The sequence below is a fragment of the Eptesicus fuscus genome, chromosome 11 (genome assembly GCF_027574615.1).
Source record: "Eptesicus fuscus isolate TK198812 chromosome 11, DD_ASM_mEF_20220401, whole genome shotgun sequence".
Lineage (NCBI taxonomy): Eukaryota > Metazoa > Chordata > Mammalia > Chiroptera > Vespertilionidae > Eptesicus > Eptesicus fuscus.
In genome coordinates, this window is record NC_072483.1 from 77,786,185 (window position 1) to 77,810,756 (window position 24,572).

Below are 24,572 nucleotides of genomic sequence, written 5' to 3' on the forward strand. Positions count from 1 at the left end.
ATGATCAGATCAACCTGTGAGGTTACTTTTGGTCAGAGTTATTACAGAGCCACATTTTTGTTCAAAATATCTTATTATTGCCTTAGTATTTCCAACATTCAAACAAAAGGGATTTGGTAATTTTTAATCCTATTACCTGCCTGGATTCCCAGGCCATTCCCTATAGTCTCAGATTAATGCACTTAATTCATATTATCTTTGACAAAAATTGATCATCGAGGCCAGCAACAGAGACTAGATAGTACAGTTCATCTATCATTCCTGTGAAAAATCACCTGTATACCTTTGTGCAGATAAAGAGCAGGGGTTCTTGAACATGAAAGCCTGGGTCCCAGTATTGGCTCTGCCATGTTTGGTATCTGTAAAATTAGATGATAATGGTAATTTTTAAAATTGGGAATTGTTAAACCTAGTAAGATTGGTGTGAAGATTACTTGAGATGATGCACAGGATCCATTAGCTAGTATATGGACCCTCATGATAGTTAAGTCTCCTATTGAAATACTGGAAAAATAAATCTTTTTGAAAATTTTATGAGGTTGTGTTCTATTAATTTATATATATACTAGAGGCCTGGTACACAACATTTATGCACTGGTGTGTGTGTGGGGGGAGGGCACTGGTGAGGGGGGGTGTCCCTCAGCCTGGCCTGTACCCTCTCACAGTCCAGGACCCCTCTGGGGATGTCCGCTTGTTGGCAGGCAGATAACCCTCTTTCAGTCTGGGGCTCTAGCAGTCTGGGACCCCTTGCTTTTTACCGCCTGCCTGCAGCGGAGGCAGGAGAGGCTTCCGCCACCGCTGCTGCACTCTCCAGCCATGAGCCTGGCTTCTGGCTGAGCCATGCTCCCCCTGTGGGAGCACACTGACCATTGTGGGCCTCCTGCATTGAGCGTCTGCCCCCTGGTGGTCAGTGCGCATCATAGCGACCGATGGTTCCACTGTTCGGTCGATTTGCATATTAGGGCTTATTATATAGGATATCAGTATGGCATTAATTCAATAGTTTAGTAGCTACAGAATTGACATGTTAAATTTCTCGGATTTTAAGCATTTCAATTTTGTATGAGACTTTAAATATAATGATTTCAAAGAATTCATAATAGGGGGCCAACTGTTCCTTTTAGAAAATTCTGGATATATTTAATTAATACCTGTCTTAAAATGTAATACCTGGTTTAGACTTAAATTTAAAGCAATGTGACTCTGTTCTTTGATTCCATTGACTTTGTCAGCATTGACTTGTCAGAGGCTATTTATAAAGCAGTTTGAAATTTATAGGAAAGATTTGGATTGTGCACTTTGGAAGAGTGTTTATGACCGCGGGGAATTTTGATGCAGGTTGAATGAAAAGTGAAAGTAACAGCCATTGCCTTTTCAGTTCTTTAATATTGCAGTAAATGTTTACTGCTCTGAAATGGGGTGGATATACATTTAATTGAAAGCAGGGGACTAATCAAGTAATGTTTCAGGTAACTTACCTTTTTATAAATTCCATGATGGTTTTTTAAAAAGCTTTTGTCTTAATTAATTAAAGTGGATCTTACATATAGGGAGGACAAAAAGCATGATAGAAAATAATAGCTTTAAGTTTCATAAACAATGTTGTGACTGGGAGATTATCCAAATGCCTGGTTGTCTTCTTAGTCAAATAAAAATTTTAGTCACAGGAAATTTCCTTGAGCATGTCAATGTGGCTGTTTTGAAATACTGAGTTCATACTCCCTCCTGCCCCTCTATGCTGGATGCTGTTTCTTAAACCAGCAGGAAAAAAAAGATTGAAGATTTAAATGAAAACAGGTGAAATGTTTCCAATCTTGATTGACTTTCATTTTCTAAGCAGTGTTATTCTTTTCCAAGCTTGCAATTTGTGAATTGGTTTTCCACACTCCATTTACTTTCCAGGCTGCTGCTGGAATTTCTTCCGGAAAGATTGGATAGTATAGAATAGAATGTGGTTGTTTCTTTGCATGTAGCCTCCTGGAATATACTACTTGCAGTGAAAATAATACTTGATATTTTAGGACTTCTCCATGCTTTCCTTATCTGAATTATATGTCTGAGAAATAGAATTTATATTTGATGTGCTTCTTTGATGTGCTTCCTTTTCCATCAAGAATCTTATGAAGAAATATGTTCAACAAGTTCTTTTTATTATTTTTAGGTGCTATCTATTTTAGCTTATACAATGCTCTTTTTATATAGATTCTAATAGAACAAAGCATTTAGACAAAAACAAAACATTAGATTCTATTCTAATTTAGTTTCTTTGGCAAATATACACTGAGTGGCCAGATTATTATGATCTCTGAACGCATAATAATCTGGCCACTCAGTGTGTATATATATATTAGAGGCCTGGTGCATGAAAAATATATATATATATATATATTAAAGGACTGGTGCATGAATTCCCCCAGCCTGGCCAGGGGGAGGGGACATGGGTGGTTGGCCAGCCTGCCTGCTGGTCGAACTCCTGGTCGAGGGGACAATTTGCATATTAGCCTTTTATTATATAGAATATACACTGAGTGGCCAGATAATTATGCACTCAGAGATCATAAAAATCTGGCCACTTAGTGTATATCCAAAGAATTTTATAATCTTCATCTCTTATTTCATTAGGGCCTAAATTTATTCATCTCAATAAGCAAAGGCTCTATTGGGAAACTATTCTTTGTTAGTAATCCAAAATTTAAACTAATAATTTTTTTGAATTCATGACAGAAATTATGAAAACTACTAGGTATATGTTCAAGTATTTTTATCTGGCTTATCAGCTCCAAGTCAATTAATCTAGATGTTTCACAATATGAAAGAGGTCACTGAATTCAGTTTAACTCTCTAAATCTCACATGAGCAGATATTTGAAACGTTTTATATTCCCATCGCATTTTAATTCCTTTGTCACATTTTTACTTTATGGTAGAGTGGTTATTACCTAAGAGGTCATATAAACAGTTTATCTTTTAGCAGTGTGACCCTTGTGTGATATATGAGACAAGTGGCATAATCTGTTTCCTTTGTTTGTTTTGGCCTCATAACTTATGTCCAAATCAAATGGCCAAAATGGCCTATAGATGGTTAGCCTAGATGAGTGGCAGTTGTGTTATGACCCCTAACTCCAATAAATAAAAGCGCACAGGCTTTTTATTATAAGTCTATCCTCATCCCACCACATTCTGTATATTACATTCACTTTTGAATTACAGTTTGAAGAGGCAAAGGAAGGTGTGAGTTTCTTCTTTTCAGCTGTTTTGTGTTCCACACTTTCAGTACTCATAAAATACAAAATTATCAAAGAAATATAAGGCAAGAGTAAAATATCTCAGCTCAGTTGTTGCTCTTCATACAGTTAAAGTAGTTACTTTAAACAAAAGTATTTAGTGGCACAGAGTTGTGTACGTGGTCCTTAGGGTGATATCAATGATGAGAGAGAATCATTGATCCGCTATCTCCCGCACGCCCCCCACTGGGGATGGAGACTGCAACCCAGGTGCATGCCCTTGCATGGAATCAATCCCGGGACCCTTCAGTTTGTGGGCCCACGCTCTATCCACTGAGCAAATCAGACAGACAGGAGTCCTTTGTTTTATATAACTATATAAGGTAAGGTCGCAATATACACATTGACTTAAAGTGTTCAGGAAGCAGTTACTTTTGAGCAGTAAGCTATAAATAGACAAGTACGATAAAACTGCCCCAATGTTAACACCAAACTTATGGCCTTTCTATGTATTTATCAGTATAGTGAGTTTTCCCCAAGAGTGCTCCAAACCTGCTCTGTTCAATGTGGTGACCATTAGCCACATGTGATCATTGAGCCCTTTATCTTGGTTAAAGCAAATTGACAGGTGCTGTAATTGTAAAAGGTACTCTGGAATTTGAAGACATACAGTAGTTTGAAAAAGGGAATACAAAATATCTCATTGAACTTTTGTTGTATTGATTACATGTCAAAATTGTGGAAATATTGGGTTAAATGACATTTTATGTTCGTAATTTTATCTTTTTAAAATATATCTACTAGAATATCTTAAATAACATACTGCTTTGCATTATGTCTCTGTTAAACAGCATTGCTCTAGAGTGGTCATCATGGAACTTTGAATACTCACTCTTTCTAGTGAAAATCTTTTCATCACACAAATCTATGCAAATACATAAATAGAATTGATGATAGATATTTAAAAGTATGAAATACAAATTTAATGTAAATATAAATTATAAAACTTTTTTTTTTGCTTCCCCACCTAGGAGGTCTCAGATTTTGATTCTAGAATGCCATATCTGGATGGAGAGGTAGTAGGCCTTTTCTCTATGAATGATATTTTGGCAACAGTTTTGCACACAAGAATGGTGGAGGAAATGATTTTGCATATTCACAGAAGGGTGTTAATTTTGCATCTTCAATAGATGACAGATGGAATGAGTCAGACCCAGCCAAGGAAAAACATCTGTTTGCCTAAACTCATTGTCTATACCTGTACATTTATATGTCCACACGGATTTTTCACAAGAGAATACTAAAATATGATAATTTGAGTCTGCATTTAGAATTTCTGGCTTTGTCTACAGTTTAAATTAAAAATTACTTAAAGATTTGGAATTATATTGTACAAACTCTCTTAAAATTACATTTTGTAGCCAATATTTCTATTAAAATATTGTTTCAGTTTTTATATGTCATAAAAAACACTACATAGCAATATTTCTTAAATATAGGTCAAAGTTTCTTTTGTTAGTTTTCTACATATTCATAAAAGATTCCAAATTATTTCCCCATATATAGTAAGTATACCGTATATTATAGTAGACCCTAAGTACTTTTTTTCCCCATATTTCCTGTATAGCTAAAGGAATCTAACTGGAGCCCCTTCTGTGATGTTGTTACACAAAATGATGTTTACATATTAACTCAGATTGCTCTCTTCATGCTTTATTCTTATTACCACAGCACATTTCCTAAGTAATCATTCTTCCATAAACATACAATTATTTTTACATACTATGCATGTAGGCAGGAGCTAATTAACGGAGAGCACTTGGATTTACCAACGAAATTCCTCTCAGTGATTTCATTCTCTGCTACCATCCACCTTCAAACCCAAAGTGATATAATTTCATTGTAATATTACAATAACTCAGTAGTAAAGAATGAATAATAAGGGAAGCAAAATACACCTCTAATAAACTCCAAATGCTTTTAGCCATTGCAATTTTTATGGCATTCTGCTACTTTGCCCAGAGTAAAGAATTCCATATGCTTAAGTCATTTATAGAATAATTATAGTTACTTTTAGTAGAGTAAAATTAAACAATAATACAAAAATATCTTTCCATAAAAAGTTTACTTGTAGAAGGGAAAATAAATTATTATTTTTTAAATGAAACAAAGCAAAATCTACACCCAAAGCTACTTTTTTCTCTTGAACTTCTAGATCCCAAATCCTAGAGTTCAGATCCCAAGTTCAAATCCCAGAATGGATAGCTAAATTATTCTACAACCAAGAAATAAAGGACCAGTGGGAAAATCTCAACATTTTTCCAAAACCTTCTCAGATTTAGAGGCTTGTTTTCACCATTCTTTAAAAAAATCCTAATATATCTCAGTTGCACTAAATAATTATACTTAATTTTTATGAAAAATATATGAAAATAGTCATCACCATTACCATTTTACTAATGGGGAAAGAGGTTCAGAGAATTAAGCAATCTATAATAATAAGAGGGTAATATGCTAATTAGACCAGACATCTTCCAGGCGTCATTCCAGATGTCCTTCCTGACGAAGCGGGGGCTGGAGGGAAGCCAGCCCGAGTCCCAGGTGCCTGTGGGTGGCCAAGAGGATGGAAGCCCTGGTCCTGGGTGCCTGCTGGTGGCCAGAGGAGGGAAGCCTGGGTCCCGGGTGCTGGAGGGAAGCCAGTGCCGGCAGCCGGGGAAGGAAGGCCTCTTGCACAAATTTTCGTGCATCGGGCCTCTAGCTTATAATAATCACTTAGCTAGTATGTGGCAGAACAAAGATCTGCGTTCCAGTGTGTCTGATTCTAAAGAACACATTTTATTTTATTTTTCTAACAGACTGGTTCCCAACTAGAAGAACAGTTAAGAGCTATTTATATGATAAGGATGACTGAATATTTTATAGTCTACTTAAACAATGTCACCCTTTATCTTTCTCTTAGCCCTAAACTTATTTTACTTATTGAGCCTTCCTCCAATGTCTAGTAATTTGCTTGTTTCCACACAACATCTTTTATAAAAAGTTTACTTGTAGAGGGGAAAATATATACTCCTGTATATTGTAACATAATGTATATATATTGTAACATAATGTAAATATATAAATATATATATATTCTTAATACATCTGTGACTAATTTAAAACATTTATGAGTAAATAGGCTCAGTTTTTCATCTTTTCTAAAATGTCACTTATTTATAAATTCTGGAAAAATATGGTAAAATTACTGTGTTATGTATGAGAACCACTTCCATAAGACCTGATACTCACTGATTGTTGATGATTTTTCTCCCCTGTTCTTACTATAGGATTTATGAGATGGGGCGAAGTTGACTGAGAGTAGTAATGGGTTCAGGTGGTAGAGTATAAATCCTAGATTATGCATCATTTTGTTCTTTGTGTTTGATAAGGTGAAAAGTTATTTATGCTAAGAAATATTCTTCCCATGATTGATCAATTAAACATACCATATTCTTTTTTAAAGGAGGTACTGCAGCAGGTGAACTCAAAAGAACAGAACTGCTGGTCTTAGAGTAGGGTACTTGAACTAAAGATTCTGAAGGAGGTAGAGTTACTGGGAATATAAATATAGGCTGTCCCAAAAATATATACACACACTTTGAATAATTATAGAGGCAGTGTTTATTAAAATACATTTCATTTTCAAAATTGAGCTATCAGCTGTTATGGTATGTATACATTTTGGGGGACACCCTGTATTTGGGATAATGAATCAAAGTGGGTGGCTGAAACTATTGGAAATGAATAAGTAGGGAATTGGGAAACCAGAAAGTTGAATGGAGATGGAGAGAAGTGGGAAGATGTAACAAATATTTAGAATTTAATATTCATTCCTGTGCTTGACCATTAGCTGTATATGACATAATTAAGAAAAGAAATGGTTAATAATTACTCCTGGGCTTCTAGCTTTCAAAATTGGATGGATATTGTTAATGTCAACTGAGATTTGGCACAATAGAGGGGTACTAAACTCATTATGAATTGATGTGTTGAATTTGTGGTGATTTTAACAAATCCAAGTAATGTTAAATGGGAATTTTAATACACAGATATGGAAGTATTTCTATATGTAGACATGAATTAAAAATGAGTAGGAAATATGGAAATACAGAGAGTCAAGTGTTGATGTATTTTGAGAAATTTGCATATGAAGGAAAGGAGACAGATAGGGAAATAGTAAATTATATCAAAAGAAAGACATTTGAAAGATGTATGAAATTTGAGTCTCATTTGGAATATCTTTAGAGAGTGAAAGGTTGGAGATACAGGGGAGAAAAGAGGTCATCAATCAATCATGGTAGTCTCCTGGAAAAAAAATAAAATAAACTAGAGTAGGAGCCAAAGGAAATGTAAAAAGATTAGATTTGGAGATTTAAAAAACAAAAACAAAAAACCATCACCTGGTCATCGGGAGAGAATAAGTAGAGGATACAGAAAGGTGTAGATAGATGAATTGACAAAGGCTGAGGGAGTTTCTGTTGAATGTTCTACATTCTCTCTGAAGTTGTAGATGAAGTTATCTTGCCAAAAGGAAGGAGGGTTTTGGTGTCTCAGCATGTTAAAGAGGTGACGGTCTTGAATATTAAATTCCAATAGAAACTGTGCTAATTTTCACATTCAAAATATTCTGTCACTAATTCATAAATCATCAATAATTCTCAATGTGTTACTTTATATGTATTGAACCACATGTCAACATATTTTATTTTTGCATGGAAAATGATAGGTTATGATTTGCTATCAGTGATTCTGGACTCATTAAATTAGAAGATCATTAAATATTTAATCAGTATCTAACAGCATCCTGTATGCATTATGAGAAATTAACAGATTTCAGTACCTGTAATGATAATTGCAAATGCTGATATATAAGAATGATTCCAAATTACACCATTACTATAAACATAAACAATTGTGTGATTGTATAGGAACAGAGCATTAGTATATCAGGAAATCATACTGAAATATTTTTTCAGTATGTTTTTTGGAAATACTCTTAAGTAAGGAAATATGATGAAGAATACCTCACAAATAAAATATCTTTGGCTTTTTTATTGTACTGATGTAACTAAATTTATCCTCAAGCAATGATTACTGTCTTAGCAATTATTGCTATATATTTCCTTTTTAAATCTAGAGCAAGTAAATGTAGAATTCATTACCCTGATGGGTAAAGCTCACCAGCCATAATTTAGGTATTTTTTTCTTCCTTTTTAAAAGATTGTTTTCTTTACTATATTTTAAAATAAAATTTAAAATTATAAAAGTAATCCATACTTAGTGTTTTAAATATAGATGTATGTGTTTATATGTTTGTTTTTCCTTCCACACATATATCTGTATACTAAGATATATACAATAATAAAGAATTTTGTTTATGGAAAATATATGGAAACATATTCCACACATTATCAGCAACTTTCTTTACTCATTGAATAGTACATTATGGACAGCCTTCTGGATCACTATAACTTTTTTTATAGTTGTATTTATTTTCTATTGATGTACTACCAATCCCCTATTAAGAGATTCCTTACTACTTTTAGATTATCTACTGAATAATCCTGTACAAAACAAAGAGATTTTAAAATATTATCTATTGGATGTCCAAAGCAATTCAGACCATCAAATGTGACCTAATATAAATAGTATAACTAACTCCAATAATAGAAAAATAATAGGCAAAGAACATATTGAAAAATTATTATTACAGCTAGCAAGAGAATCTGGTTCATGTAGATGTTTTTTGTTTTATTTTGTTATGTGTTTACTGTAGTAGTAATGATTTCTTTTGCATGCAAATGAAATGGTTTCAGGCAAAGTGTAAAGTTGTCTTGACACTTTGTCTGAAACCATTTATATTATTTCAATGTTTGAATTGACATAGATTCCAGTTTTTTCTTTGTTTACATTATCTGGTGGCTCTAAGTCTGTATTCAGAACATCTTCAGAATCCTAATGTCTTCTAAGCAATCATTTTAGTAAAAAATGTGTTTCCCCATAATTAGAAATGTGTTTTAATCAGGGATTGGACATTTGTTTAAATTTAAAAAGGAGTTATATTGCTAACCATTAGTATTAAATTACTAGAGGCCCGGTACACGAAATTCGTGCACTCAGGAGTTGGGGGGTCTCTTAGCCCGTATTGCAAGAGGGTGCAGGCCAGGTCAAGGGACCCCATCAGTGCACAATCAGAGCCAGGGAGGAACACAGGAGGTTGGCCTGCTGGGGAGGGACCATGGGAGGGCTCCAAGGTGTGTCCAGCCCATCTCACTCAGTCCCGATTGGCCAGACCCCAGAAGCAAGCTAACCTACTGGTCAGTGTGTCTGTCCCCTGGTGGTCAGTGCATGTCATAACAACTGGTCGACTGGTTGACTGTCTGTGCCTGGTGGTCAGTGCACATCATAGCAAGCAGTTGAGCAGCCTTAGCATATCATTAGCATATTACTCTTTGATAGGTTGAATGGCAAACCAGATGACTGGACACTTAGTATATTAGGCTTTTATTATATAAGATTTTAAATGTGTTTTTGTGAGTTTGGTCACAGTCAACCTCCCCTTAGTATATAAAGCAATCTATTCTATGTTAAAATCATTACTTAAAGCAAGATGCAGTGACCAAAAGTCTTTGCAAAAAAAGGTTTGTTTGTCTTTTCCCCGAGTCCTCTGTGGAATATTTTAAAAGAGATAGACAGAAACAGCCTCACCCTCTCATTTTTTTCCTTGAGTTACTTCCAACCTACTATGGAACCAGAAATTAGAAAAATTGGAAATTCATGTTAGCCAAGTTAAATGCTAATTAAGAACTCTTTTGTTGTTGTTGTTGTTTGTTTGTTTGTTTTTATTGGTCTGCTAGTATAATATTTCCTTGAGGTTCGTAAGTTAGGAAAGCATCTTACTACTTTTGAATTTTATCACAACTTGAAAACAGATGACAATGAACATGCTGTCCATTACAACATATTTGAATTCCAAAATACAGAAACTACATCCTGGAGGAAGCTTACAACATATTTGAATTCCAAAATACAGAAACTACATCCTGGAGGAAGCTTTACAAGCTTCTATTTAGTGGTACTTGTAAAAGTATAGGGCACCCTCTCCCATCCCCCCCCAAAAAAAAGTGTTCAGTCAAGAATGATGTAGCTAAAGCCTAATGAATGACCAGGAGGATGTGAAAATTAAGCAGACATAAAAGATGCACCAGGGTTATTAACTGTTATCTGGAAAGGAATGACCATTGGTTTCATGTTTTAGTTTTATAAATCTGATTATCTTGAGATAATTCATCTGGCAGTTTAAATACAAGGAAAGAAGAAAACGGTGGAAAATCTGAATATAGTTCTTTTTTCAGCTAGGCCCTCACTTGGCTAAGAGTAAAATAGAGCCAGATATTAGTTGGCTTCAATAAACAGTTTTCTATGTTGTTCTTTTAACATAATAAAAGGCTAGAAGTAGGAGAATTGCTGCCATTGATTCGTGGATCACTAACATCTGTGCCAGAATTTATGTAATTTTCTTATCTTTCTGTTTTGGTAGAAGAAGGCTGCTATAGCTGTAAGTGCAGAGTGGAGGGACAAGCTCCATCAGCTGCACCTGTCCTTTCCCAGAATTCCTTTTTCCAACTTTTGCTTTCCTCTCATTGGTCAGAAATGTGTTCACACCAAGATGCAGAGAGACTGGGAAAGTTACTTAACTTTTTAAAAATTACTAAATTAGAAGGTGTTAGGGAGCAGGCGAATAGGAATGACTGTTGGTTTAGTCAACCAGGGACTTGGACACAGTGTGGTGGTATGAGAGATCAACTAAACTACAACAGGCAAACTGCCGGGGGTCTTGTCCAGCATCTAGAAGGGTTCAGGAATCTGGATAAGGGGCTGCTGTAAATGATTAAAGAGTCCAGAGATGAAACATAATTTTGAAGACATTTTGGGGGGCCAGAGGAGCTTGGCTGGAGGAACCAAATTCTGCTTGTCTCAGGACCCCTTGCTTTTTATTAACACAAATTGTCCTAAGGCAAAGTAGATAAACAGATCAAAGGCAAGGTTTAGTATACAGAATCAATTGTCAGATTGGGGGAACTGCCAATGGCTGTTCAAGTATTTGGCCAGTAGGAGGCAATAACATGTAGATTGAAATGCCCTCAGCTGTCTGGCAGCAAGCAATCATTTATACATCCTTTTCAGGTTTGGGGAAATGCCCTTAGCCATTTCCAAGAGGCAATAATATATATTTTCCAGCCCTTGCTGAAGGCTCAAGGTCCACCAACTTTTTGATGAACTTCTTGCATTTATGACCTGTTGGAATTAGCTTCTGGCAGCAAACAAAATAATAACTGGTTTCAGGATTATGTCCAGTGCTTTTATAAGAATATATTACTTTACCAATCAGCATGAAATCAGGAATAAGCAAATATTAAACATGTTCAGAGAAGTATTAAATAAATAATTCTTACCATTGTCTTTTCATTACAGATATTTAAAATTGTGCTTGTAAGTTTAAAAATTGATAGGAAGTTCTGAAACTGTTGAAGTAAATATGTGCTTTTAAGCGTTTATTTAAGATAAATAGTATGTAAATAATTATTGAAGAAAACTATTCATTTGGTTATTTATGTAACAACTAGAGGCCTGATGCATGAAATTTATGCAAGGGGCTCGGCCCCCACCACCCATGGCAACTGCCTTGGCCCCTGCCATTATGACTTCATCTGGAAGGACATCTGGTCTAATTAGTATATTATGCTTTTATTATTATAGTTTATTTAATAATAATATTAACTTTTATTAAATAGTTATTATCTCTTTTCATGATACAATAACTTTGCCTTCAAATAAATATAAAGACATCTGTGACAACTCTACCACTTTAAAGGACTTACATTTGTACTTTAAAAAATAGAAACACCATTATTTTACCCTTTAGCACTGAATATGTAAATATAGTTATTTTTCTCTCTAAAGTTATTTGAAATTTAAACATAATTCATGAAAATAAAGCCCTTAAATGGCAACTTTATTCTAGAACTTCTAGTTGAGCTAAATTAAACTAGAAATCTGCGGATGCCATGAGATATGTTAGAGGTAAATGATATAGATTTGAAAGAATCTTTGCCCTCAAAGGGATAGATTGTACCTAAATAAAAAGAGGAAAGGATTAAAAGAGGCAAGCATTTGATTATATGTTTATAAATTTTGGGCTAGCTTTAATAGATGTGGCATGTGGAAGAAAACAGAAAGATACAATTGCCCTTTACCAAAATAGGAGAGATTTAGAGAGGAGCAGGCAATATTTCTGGGGAAGAGAAGGAGTGTTGGAATTAAAGATTATTTTAGAATTAATAAGGATGGTATATAAATATCTGAGTAGAGACATCAAGAAGGCAACTGAATATGAATTCAGAAGACAGGTCTGGACAGAAGCTACATATTTGCTTATCATTGTATAGATAAAGAGTTGGGTGATGTCATATCTAGAGAGAAAATGTAAGTAGAGAAGAGAAATGCAATGATCAAGTCCTGGCAACTCCTACATGTAAAGGTCAGGGAGATTAGGAGAAAGCTGCAAAAATTACTATAAAGGAGTGACCAGGTAGAGGAGACACTTGCAGGAAGTGCTCTGATGGAACTTCTAAGGAAGACACTGTTTTGAGAAAGGGAAAGTAGTCACTCTTATGAAATGTTACTACCTGATTGATTAAGATTATGTCTAAGATGCCCTGGCTGGGTGGCTCAAGTTGGTTGGAGGGTCGTCCTGTGCACCAAAAGATTGCAGGTTCCATTCCTGGTTAGGGCACATACCTGGGCTGCCATGAGGGCTCAAAATGAACAGAAATCCATGTAGGTTTACTAAGGCATCTGGCTCCAGCATGTGCTATCTGAGGTGAAGAGCAGCTCCATGGACAACAGTATGAACAGGATTTTGAATGTATTAAATATGTGTTTTTAACAGTGTGTTCTGCTTGCAAGTGATGGCTCTCAAAAGGTCAGTAAGAGATAAGAACAAAAACACATTGAAACAGCAGAATGCATCTTAATGAGAGAAATCAAACCACATATAATAACAGTGTATCCAGAAAACAAAAGGAAAAGCTGGGGAAGGAAATAAGTAAGAAAAAACAAAACAAAACACACCCTTGAACCATGCTTTCTCTCTTTTTCATTTTTAGCATTGGGGGTGGGGAGGGGGGTAAAGTAGGGGGGAAATTCAAAGGGAATGACATTGTTATCTGTAGCTCTCTTTAATTAAAAAATGTAGTGCTACTAATAAAATAAACACAGAAGTTTCAAAATTACAGGAGAAACAAGTGGACACAGACATTTAAAAGCAGATAAAAACAATAATGATATAGCCATATATGCCTCAGTGCCTCTAAATTACATATTCAAAATAACTAAAAACCTCTCCCTTCAAAATGTTGTCTTCCTTCTGATTTTCCCGTGTCTATTGTTGCCCTTAAAAAAAAAAAAAGCCAGGCATTTTGCCAGCAAAATGGGCTTATTTGGGCATAGTAGAGGAATAGATATTTGGGACAAAAAAAGTATGGCAAACTGCCGAAACCGATTTGGCTCAATGGATAGAGCGTCGGTCTGCGGACTGAAAGGTCCCAGGTTCGATTCTGGTCAAGGGCATGTACATTGGCTGCGGGCACATCCCTGGTAGGGGATGTGCAGGAGGCAGCTGGTCGATGATTCTCTCTCATCGATGTTTCTAGCTCTCTATCCCTCTCCCTTCCTCTCTGTAAAAAATCAATAAAATATGTTAAAAAAAAAAAAAAAGTATGGCAAACCATAGGCATGTCTGGAGAACAGAGGAAAAAGGCTTGCTTTTACAGAGGAATAGAGGAAGCTGGGAGATTTGGAAAAGTGAGGGTGGTAACCGTTTCACATTGGCTGAGTGTGGCAGTTTCTCATTGGCTGGGCTGTAAATCCCACCACAAACCTGAGGCATCCAAATAAAGAGGCTCAGGTAGGTGTTTTGCCTGGCAAGGGGAAATTCTGTGTAAGTCTTCCAGTTTAGGATTTGGATGGCAGTGTTTGAGAGCGCCCTCTTCAGGGCTTCCCTCCTCCATTTTAAATGAAGTTTTCATTTATTTGTAACAGAGTGAATGAAGGGCCTCATTAGCCTTCCACTCACCCAGGCATAGGGAGGGGTTCAGCCATCTTTGGTGACTCTTACATGTCCTCACCTTGAGTTTATACTTAAAAAAACAAATCTTTTCTGTTACTGTAATGCTTTTCTGCCTCATCCCCTATACTTCCCGAGTCTGTCCCTCATTGCCACTGATGAGGACTATTAAAATAGTCAGCTAACTAGTCTTCTTAAAAATATCTTGGTTCCCTGGCTTCTCTTTGTGACTTGCTACCAGAATAATATTTCTCATATAAGCTTATAATCATATTTTAGTGGAAGCAGAAGGCTTTGGAGCTAAAGCTGCCAAGATTCAAGTCTTGCCCATTCAAGTCTTGCTTGTGACCTTGGGCAAGTTGTATGTAACCCACCACAGATTCATCATACATAATTAATTATGTTGGAAGAATTATTTGGCGTCACATATATGAAACACCTAGTAAAAGTAGCTTCATCCTTTAATCTTGCAAGAAATGTTCAGTGAGCCTGCATGGATATCTAAACTCCTGGCATTTGCTCCCACAATTGTACCTGCCTCTGAAACTCTTCTCCCATCATACTTCCTCCAAATCTTAAGAATTCTTAAAGGCTATCAACTCCTCAGTGACCACTCAGAGGTCCTCTCAGAAGGAAAGGAGGCTACCAGCAGGCAAAATAAGTAGAAAACTTATCTGAGTGAAAAGAATGATGCTTCTAAAGGATGACACTTCCTTAGTACTTTTGTGAAAGCATTTTATTTAAAAAATGTTTTTATTCTAAGGCAAAGATTGGGATGTATAAAAAGTATACTAAACTATTCAAAGATGTTTATATACAGAATTGCATTTAAAGAGAAGTGGAACTATTACTTTAAAAATTAGGTTGTAAATTCTCAGAAAATGAGGCTGCTTACTTCTGTAATTCATTGTGCGCAGTAAACATTGCACAAATGTGTGGCTTAATGCTTTGGTAGATATAGAGAGATGCATTTTGCAATAGGATATAATCTCAGTTGATAACACAGGTATCTGAAATTACAGTCCTTACAATGAATGACAATTTTGAGGTTAAAGAAAATTTAGCATATGAGAACAAAGAATGGTGCCTGTAATGATTTAACCTCCACTTTTTTCATAAAACAGAGTCTATGAAAAAATATTTATTGCCTTATGTGAAACTAATAAATCCCATAACATGTTGAACCATTTTGGTAGGTAATACAACTGAAGTTAAGAGCTTTATCCTCAATTTTTTTAATCTTTTGGCATATTGCTTCAGATTACCATGTCTACGTAATGAGTACATAATAGGATGAAATAGTACTTAGTAGATAATATATTTTTAATTAAAAGTTGGCAATGTTTTGTTTGTGGCATTAAACATATTTATATATTTGAACTATGTGTACAATGATAAACCCGCTCTACCAAAATTGATCTGAGCTCATACAAAGACCTTTTATTTTATTTTATGTTTTTACCATATAAAATTATGTTTATTTTGTAGGTAAAAATGTTGAATTTCACCAGGTCAAATTCCCATTCACTGTTTTATTTAGACAAATTCAGTTATTTGTCAATTATGCCTCAATTAATCTGGAAAAAAATTCAGAGGTGTAAAATTCATAGGTGAGTTATAGATAGCCTCAGGATGGTGTCTTTAATCATAGAGTGATTGCTTCAGAAATCAAATGTACAAGTTGTATATTTTCCTATGACTTGTAAACAAACAAACAAAAATCATGGATATGTGTAAACATTGCTTATAAAAAGAAGGAAGGAATTACTGTGAAACTGTTAGACATTTTTCTGTTATTAATCTAGAAATAAAGAATCCAGATGATATTACATATTGATGATATTTCCACTGGAATGCTTTGAAACTCGGTTTTAAATAATATGTAACATTTACATATTGAAATATTATTGAAAAAATTTTTATTTTAACACATGAAGAAAAATCACGAAACATTCAAATATGCTTAGAAAGAAGGAGAATATGCTGAAAGTCATTTGTTTCAGCACTTAATGTATATCCTGGTCATATTTAAGACATAACAGAGGAATCTCAAATTGTAATCAAAGCATAAAGACATACAAATACTGTAACTGTCAACTGTGGCCTACATCAGATTCTGACCCAGATCACATTCATTTCCTCAAAAGGAAAATATATGTCATATTTATAGAGGAGGTGGAATTCTGGGTCAGAATAAGCACAATTTGCAGGAGGAAAAAAAATCGTGTTAATGCGGCTCTCCTTGCCCTAGGCAGTAACCCTTAAAAGCACTAGGAATTTCAGTGTTTCCTAGTGCTTCAAGGTCTCCTGTTTCAAATCCAAGCTACTTTGGGGAAGGCTGATCAGAGTAGCAATGCAGAGGCACTGTCAGGAGGGTAATAGACAATGCTTGTCGCTGCCTTCCTTAAAGGAAATGCAGTTTTTAAAGCCTCCCTCCTCTTAACTGAGAAAACAAATGAAATGAATCTAAGTAAAGAATAATGTCACTTACCAACTCTAATAAGGTCATAAAGTATTTATTAAATTTAAACCACAATGAACATAGCAATGCTGATGAAACAAAAATCTGATGAGAATCACAGTAGTAAGATGTAAGTAAATGTAAAATCAAAGAGTTTATTAGAACCCCTAAATAAACACATGTGCATTTTTATTCTCTACTATCAAATATAGGTATTGAAGAAAAATCTGATGAATCATATTTAGTTACTTTAAAAAACAATTCTATTGAATCATATGTAGAAAGAGAGACAACATGACATAGCTAAAAAAATTAATGGACTTGAGATTCTAAGATGTAAAATGTTAGCATTATTATTTATGTTTGAACTTATCTAGGTTTATTAACTATGTGAGAGTCTATTTCTTATTAAGTGTGAAGGTAATATGATCTACATTACATATTATTATAAAAATAGACAATGCTTATAAAAAGAAATATTCATGAAAAATATACAAGTATTATTAGACTGGAAAGTTTATATTTAATCTATTTAAATTATTTGAATTTAAGGGTAGTGTATAGGACAAAATAAATCTCAGGTTTACTTCTATGGAAGTGAATGTTTTTTATATCTGGATAGAAAGTCTTTGACATTTTAATTTCTATTAGATTACTTCCCATTGAAAATGAAGTGAATTTTTAGTGACACTAAATGTTTTATAAAACCCATCAGTACCTTGACTTTGATGTCAGTCAAATCTTACATTTCTCTTGTATAAACTTGCTATTTTAAAACTGCTTACATAGTTAATACAATAGTGAAAATGTTATTTTCAGAGTTATGTTTTCTATCTCAGTTGACAAGTGATTGTAAGAATTTTCTTTAAATAAAGAAGCAACATATTTTTGATCAACTATATGTTTTCTGATAGCAAGAGCAAATTAAGAAACATGGAGTACATTGCTGAAAATACATTTAACCTCTGGTTTATGCTAGACTCATGCTTTTGTCTGATGGCCACTATAAATTTGTCAAAAGGAAGCTAAAGTATAGGATGATAGCAATGTTACCTAATTATATCTTTTAAAAATATATATATAAGATTACAGAGAATCATCTCATCTGACCTTAATTTATGAACCATTCATTCACACACACACTGTATAAAGACTTGTTAGTTTGAGGTCTCTTTAATTCTCTAAATTGGACTAACAATTATATGGGTAAACATTTATTGCTCACTTATATAAGAGGAAACACTTTCAGAAATATAGACTAGTTGGCAATAGCCCGCATTAGTCCTAGAAGAATGTCCAGATTGAGGGCTCAGTCCCCAGTAGGGGGCATGTGGGAGACAGCCAATCAATGATTCTTTCTCATCATTGATGTTCCTCTCTCCTCCCTTCCTCTCTGAAATCAATAAAAATATATTTTAAAATAAAATAACCAAGTAAACATTCAAGAAAAAAAGTCAGTATTATAAAAATAAACTTTTAGACCAAGCTTGTCAAACTCAAAGGCTAACACGGGCCAAATAAACAAGGCATGTGGCCCATGGGCCACAAGTTTGACATGCTTGTTTTAGACAATGATTTGTTTTTTGTGTTTTTTTAATTTAATAAACTTTCATTTCAAAAAAAGAAATACATTGTAGAAAATTAGAAAATTCCCACCAGTAAATATACAAAAATAAGAGCACCATAGTCATACTATTCAGAGACAACTACTAATTAGTGTCTTATTGTATACTAGTAGCCCTGTGCACGAATCCATGTGCCAGTAGCTCACCAGTAGCTTGCTGCCGCCCTCCAGTAGCTCTGCTCCCACTGCCCTGCCCTCCTTTAGCTCCCCCCTCCCCCCTTCCCCTCAATCCCCCATAGCTTGCTGCTCTGCCTGCTCCTGTAGCTCTCCGCTGCCCACTTGTAGCTCTCTGCCCCACCCTCCTGCTGCTCCATAATCTGGTCATTACAGTTGGTTGTTATGTGGTCGGTCGTTACAATTCATGGTGTAACAACAATTTGCATATTACATCTTTATTATATAGTTATTACAGATCTTTATACATACATCTATGCATACACACACACACACACACACACACACACACACACACACACACAGTCTCAATTTTCCCTACTTGTAATCCTACAGTTTTGTAACCCAATATTTCCAATTTCTGGTCCATAGTGATCCTTCTTAACACACACACACAAAATAAATAAATGCCAAATAGATAATTTCTTACCATTTACAGTGATATTGGTATATATTTTTATAAATACATATCACTTATTCTTTGCAAAATAAACAAGATGAGTTTAGAGTTTAGTGCAAGTTTAGAGTTAACAAAATGTTGGGCACTATTCTAAATCATACTTAAATCCTTTGCAATTAAAAATTGGGCCAAGAAAACAAAAATACACCCTTTTTTAGAATAGTGGCTTTTCAGGGATATGTTAGGCACTTGAACTAAAAATTATACCTTGAGTTGAAAATTTAAAATATTTTCTGGAATACATATATACTACTAGATACTACTGTACTCTAGAACAAGAATTTAAAGCCACAAATATTATTTTTAAAGAAATGTTTTAAAATTATTTTTTAATATTTTATCTTAAAAAACAATAAAAATTCACTTTAAAACTACATCTTGCTGGCCAGCGTGGCTCAGTTTTGAGCACTGACCTGTGAACCAGGAGGTCACGGTTCCATTCCCAGTCAGGGCACATGCCCAGGTTGCGGGCTCCATACCCAGTGTGGAGCATGCAGGAGGAGGCTAATCAGTAATTTTCTTTTATCACTGACATTTCTATCTCTCTCCCTCTCTGAAATCAATGAAAATATATTTCAAAACAAAACTATAACTTAGCTAACAATGTTAAGAGTAAAAATCTCTTCTCAGTCTCTTTCTAATCCCTTTTTGGTTCTATTAACACCTTTTTATGTAATACCTAATTTGTAAACCTGTTTTATGGCCAAATGATGCTTAGGCACACTTTTGATAATAATATGTACTCCTGTCATCATAACTCTGTCTGATCGAATTTTTATCTTTCTCCTGTCAACAGAGTTGCCTTTGCCAGAGTTTGAAATAGCACTTCTGCCAATACATCTCTCTTATTGGTACCCTCATATTTCAGAGGAGTGGGGTTCAACAAGGGGTGATTTGTGTAGACATTTGAAAATATGTAGAGATAGCATCATGACCGGAAAACAGAGGTGCTACTGACATCTAGTGGGTGGAGGCCAAGGATGCTCCTAACCATCCTAACAAACGCAAGCCAGCCCCCCACAACAAATATAATATGAAGCCCAAAATGCCAAATGTGCCACTGTTGAGAAAGCCTATTTTAGAGAAAATGTTGAAAATAATATTACATAATACCACAATCCAATTAAGATGTATTTTTCATTCACTTATAGGTAAAAGTTACATTAAAATAATTTGGAATGCTCCTATATTAACATTTTGGCCTGAGTTCTTCATTGTTACCACGTTTTATTTTATTTTTTAATGAAATTGCATGTGGTGGCTGCTCATATCCCAAGATTAGTTGTATGTGCATGAATTGTTATTTGAAAAAAAAACAACTACCTATTTTACCATAAAAGTTTTGTTATAGCTCTAAAGCATTTTTATTTTTATTACATCTAACTGACTAGATTTGTGATATGTGGTTATGTACAACTGCTCTTTGATCTTCCTCTGTCTTTTCTCTCTTCATACTTTTTTCTTTCTCTTCTCCATTCTGGTTGGCAGAACTCCTCTAATTGCAGCCGGAGTCATTGGAGGGCTCTTTATCCTGGTCATCGTGGCTCTAACGTTTGCAGTTTATGCGAGAAGAAAGAGCATCAAGAAGAAAAGAGCCTTGAGAAGATTCCTGGAAACAGAGGTGACCTGTTTATTTCTTCTCTTCATGTGTTTAGGGATTTTCATTAGGTTTGGAGGCTTTATAAAATACTCAGTTTTTAATCCAAGTGAAAATTTTGTTCAGAGGGTTTATATTTTATAAAAAAAATCGGAGTATATAGTAAAAGTAGTCAAGGCATGTTCATGGCTTAAAGGGGATAAAAAGCAGAGGTCAAGGAAATTACCTTATTGAGGAAAAGGCAGCTGTTTCTTTGGAGGCGGGGTCCCATTACCAAGTTCTAGTATATCTAGAAATTATCCAGATAGAGGATATCTTAGTAGCAGATCTAGAAAAATGTTAGGGATAGAATTTTTCTGGTTCAAAATAAAGCCAGATAGGCAAGCAGTTTATGCTTTAATTGGGGTCGTTATTCTAGCAGTGAAAGGCTGAGCTTACAGGAGAACGCTTAGTGTTGTAATCACACAGACCTTACCGCACAATTTATGAGATGCATTTAATATTGTGCATGTCAGTCATTGTGAATATGTAAATTTCCATATATTATTATAATTTCTTTTCTATTGCTACACTGAGTTCCCTAGCATGAAAGCTGATAGCTTTCACTGTACTGGTTATAGGGAAAAAACAATTACAGAGGAATATGTATTACCAGATTCGTCCTAACTGGCATACTGTGGATTCCTCCTGATACACACTCCCCTGCCAGGCTGAGCTATTCAGAGCTAATCTGTTCTGAGACACAGCCTTCCTTGGGTTTTGTGTTGTTTTTTTCTAATTGTGTGTGCCAGTCTTGATTTTTCCTCTTAACAATAACAGAAATTGAAATATTCACTCATTCATAAATTTTGCACACTGATAATGAATTAAATTTTAGCTTTTTTCTCAAGAAATCGTAATTAGATAGAAGAAGCTACTTTATAGTTACATATATTAAAATGCTTCCTAAGGATTAGAGTTATCTAAAATTAGAACGGGCTGTCCCATCAATAGACATGTGTAAACTTTAAAAAGGTAGTTAGTTGCATACATGGGACAACATAGTAGTGATTTCTAGTTGAGTTGGATGTTTACAGAGCAACTTGGTTTCACGCTCACACATGTGAATAAGTTTGAGCACAGTGCATGTGCTGTGTGTATTTTCAGCTTAGGTAGGATGCTGGAGGCAGATAGAATTTCCCTCGTGTTTAGCTTGGGGCAGTCAGTGAGAGAATTCTGGAAAGCGAATAAATAAGATTTGGAGAGGAATTGAAGGCGTGGGACAGCAGTAGACATTTAGGTGATTGAATATATAGGAGAGAAATTATGTCTCTTAACCAGGTGCAGAAAAACTCATTGTTATGAAGAGTTGTTTTGTTTTGTTAATATGGTGCCTTCAAATTGGCATTTTATTATTAAATAAACTCATACTGATTGGTTCCAAAAGCAAATTCTATTTATGTAGAAAGTTATCTATAAATTCTATTTATGTAGAAAGTTATGTAGAACTAAATTAGATAATTGTTGAATTCATTCCTATCTTTCTCTCAGTAAAAGTAAATACCTATGATTTTTACCATCTAAATATAAGAGGGATTTTTAAAAATATATATTTTTATTACTTTAGAGAGGGAGAGAGAGAGAAACATCAATGATGAAAGAGAATCATTGATCGGCTGCTCCTACACACCCCACATTAGGGATCAAGCCTGCAACCTGGACATGTGCCCTGATTGGGAATTGAACCATGACCTCCTGGTTCATAGGATGATGCTCAAACACTGAGCCATGCTGGTTGGGCAATAGAAGAGGAATTTTTAAGAGGATTGACTTAAATCCTTAATATCCAAGTTGAAAATTTGACTCACCAGTGAACAGTTTGTTAAAGCATAGTATATTAGAATGTATTTCAAGTTGACATACTTTTCCAAAACTTTTGCTTCAGATTTTGTCTTTCTTCTGTTACAAAATAAAAGTAGGAAATGTATATTTTTTCAACACATACTTACTGAGATGCACTGTAAGCTTGACACTTTGATAGATGCTGTAATGTATTAATGACAGCTGATCCTACCCCTGGAAGAGTGACAGTTTCAGTGCCTACATATGACAGGCAATGTTCCAAAGTTTTCACTCTATATTATAAACCATTGCCTTCTTTAGCAATCTCCTAAGGTAATTATTGGTATACCTGTTTCACTGATGTGGAATGAAGGGGCATGAAGGGTAAGTTGCTTTCTAAGCCTGTGAATGGTAGCCCTGGTATACAAACCTATGACTGTAAACTTAATTCTCTTTCTACCATTTTGGCTCACAAAATGAAACTATGCTTTAGTTAAAGGTATAATACTCAAATTCCTGGGGGGGAAAAACAACATGTTTTAAGACAATTTTAAATGATACCCCAGGAAATTGTAAGAGACTAAACATCTCAGGTAGAATTGTGAAGCTTTCAAAATATGAAATTATCGCATTGTGTATGCCAAAGCATGAATACAATATATATTACAATTGTAATTATTGCTTAAGAATAATTAGGAATAATATGGTGTAGAATATTCCTTTAAAAATATATATTTAAATAAAGCTAGCCTAAAGTATGTAATCTAGCCTCTAATCTTGCAGATGATTTTATTTGACTTTTGTACAGGGCTTTTAAAAATAATTCATAAAACTTACTCATGGTGTGTTTATCAAAATGTACTAACCAAATGCTACACAACAGAGGTGAATTCAAATCAAGGGGAATCTCTTCAGGAGACCCTTTTTCAGATTTAACAAAGGATTTTGTGATTGTTTCTAAGATTTCTTTTATGTGACTTAAATGCAGTTATGTGTTTTAACAATGTAAATTTGAAGATGAAATAAAAGTGTATTAGTTGTCAGACTGTTAGAAAACAACGTAAGTTTATTGATAATTTTTATCATCTTCTTCCCAAAATTCTTGCCATGGCTAAGCTTACCTACATCCAACATTCTGTGCAGTCAGTTCACTGAACCATGATGTTCACAGAAGCTTAATAATAACCACGCTGGAGGGCCACGGTGCACTTACCCCTATAAACAGACAGCTTGAAATATTGTGCTGGTTTTCAAGATAATTTGAGTAGGTGTAGCCCTTAATTACTCCCTTATGCTGATAAAGAACAAGCTATTTGTCTGTGTTTGAAATTTAGCTCCTTTATTTAACTTAAAAAAAAGCAACTTCCATTTCACTTGCCTTTTCCTTAAGCATAATTAAACACCTAAAATTTGAACATAGGATATAGACGTTGTGGTGCCAGGGTCTCTTCATTGTCTACATTTTTTTTTCTCACATAAGCAAGACATTGGCACACATTCACATCCATATCCCCTTCATATTCACCCTCTCTGACTGAATGGCATCTAAGCTATGACATCTAACAGTACTAGCCTCATTTTACCTCCTTTGGCCACACCCAGTCCACATCATGTTCTGGTGGTCCCCACCCTTCAGACCTGTTCCACTCCCTGTGGTATCTTCCTTCTCCTTAATGCTGTGTCTAAACCGTTCATGGTGGCAGTGTCATCTTTCATGACAACCTGTTTTTTTATCATCTCAAGAACAGTTTTAGTGTTCTTCCTTCAGGAAACCAAACCTCATGAATCTCACTTCTTGGTGTAGTTTTATTCCTTTGCATTTCCTAGCATTCACTCATGATCTAGAATCCATTCACAGAATTTTTTATCTAGAAGATAACTGGGTCCTGCTACTTAAAATATGTTTAGGGACCATCATCATACAGAGGAATCACTTGGGAGTTCTGTAAAATGCAAATTTCAGCCCCAACTGCAGACCTACTGAACCAGAATCTGCCATTTAGCAAGGGCTTCAAGTAATTGATATGTACATGGAAGTTTTAGAA

The 24,572-nt window shown here is 34.8% G+C and overlaps 1 protein-coding gene across 1 annotated transcript in view; it reads left to right on the forward strand.

Annotated features, from left to right (window-relative positions):
• ERBB4 (erb-b2 receptor tyrosine kinase 4) overlaps window positions 1-24,572 on the forward strand; it is a 931,393-nt gene that overhangs the window by 724,230 nt on the left and 182,591 nt on the right. The window contains exon 17 of the mRNA XM_008145201.3: window positions 20,598-20,730. Coding sequence (XP_008143423.2) covers window positions 20,598-20,730 — 133 coding nt within the window. The remainder of the gene's footprint in view (window positions 1-20,597; window positions 20,731-24,572) is intronic.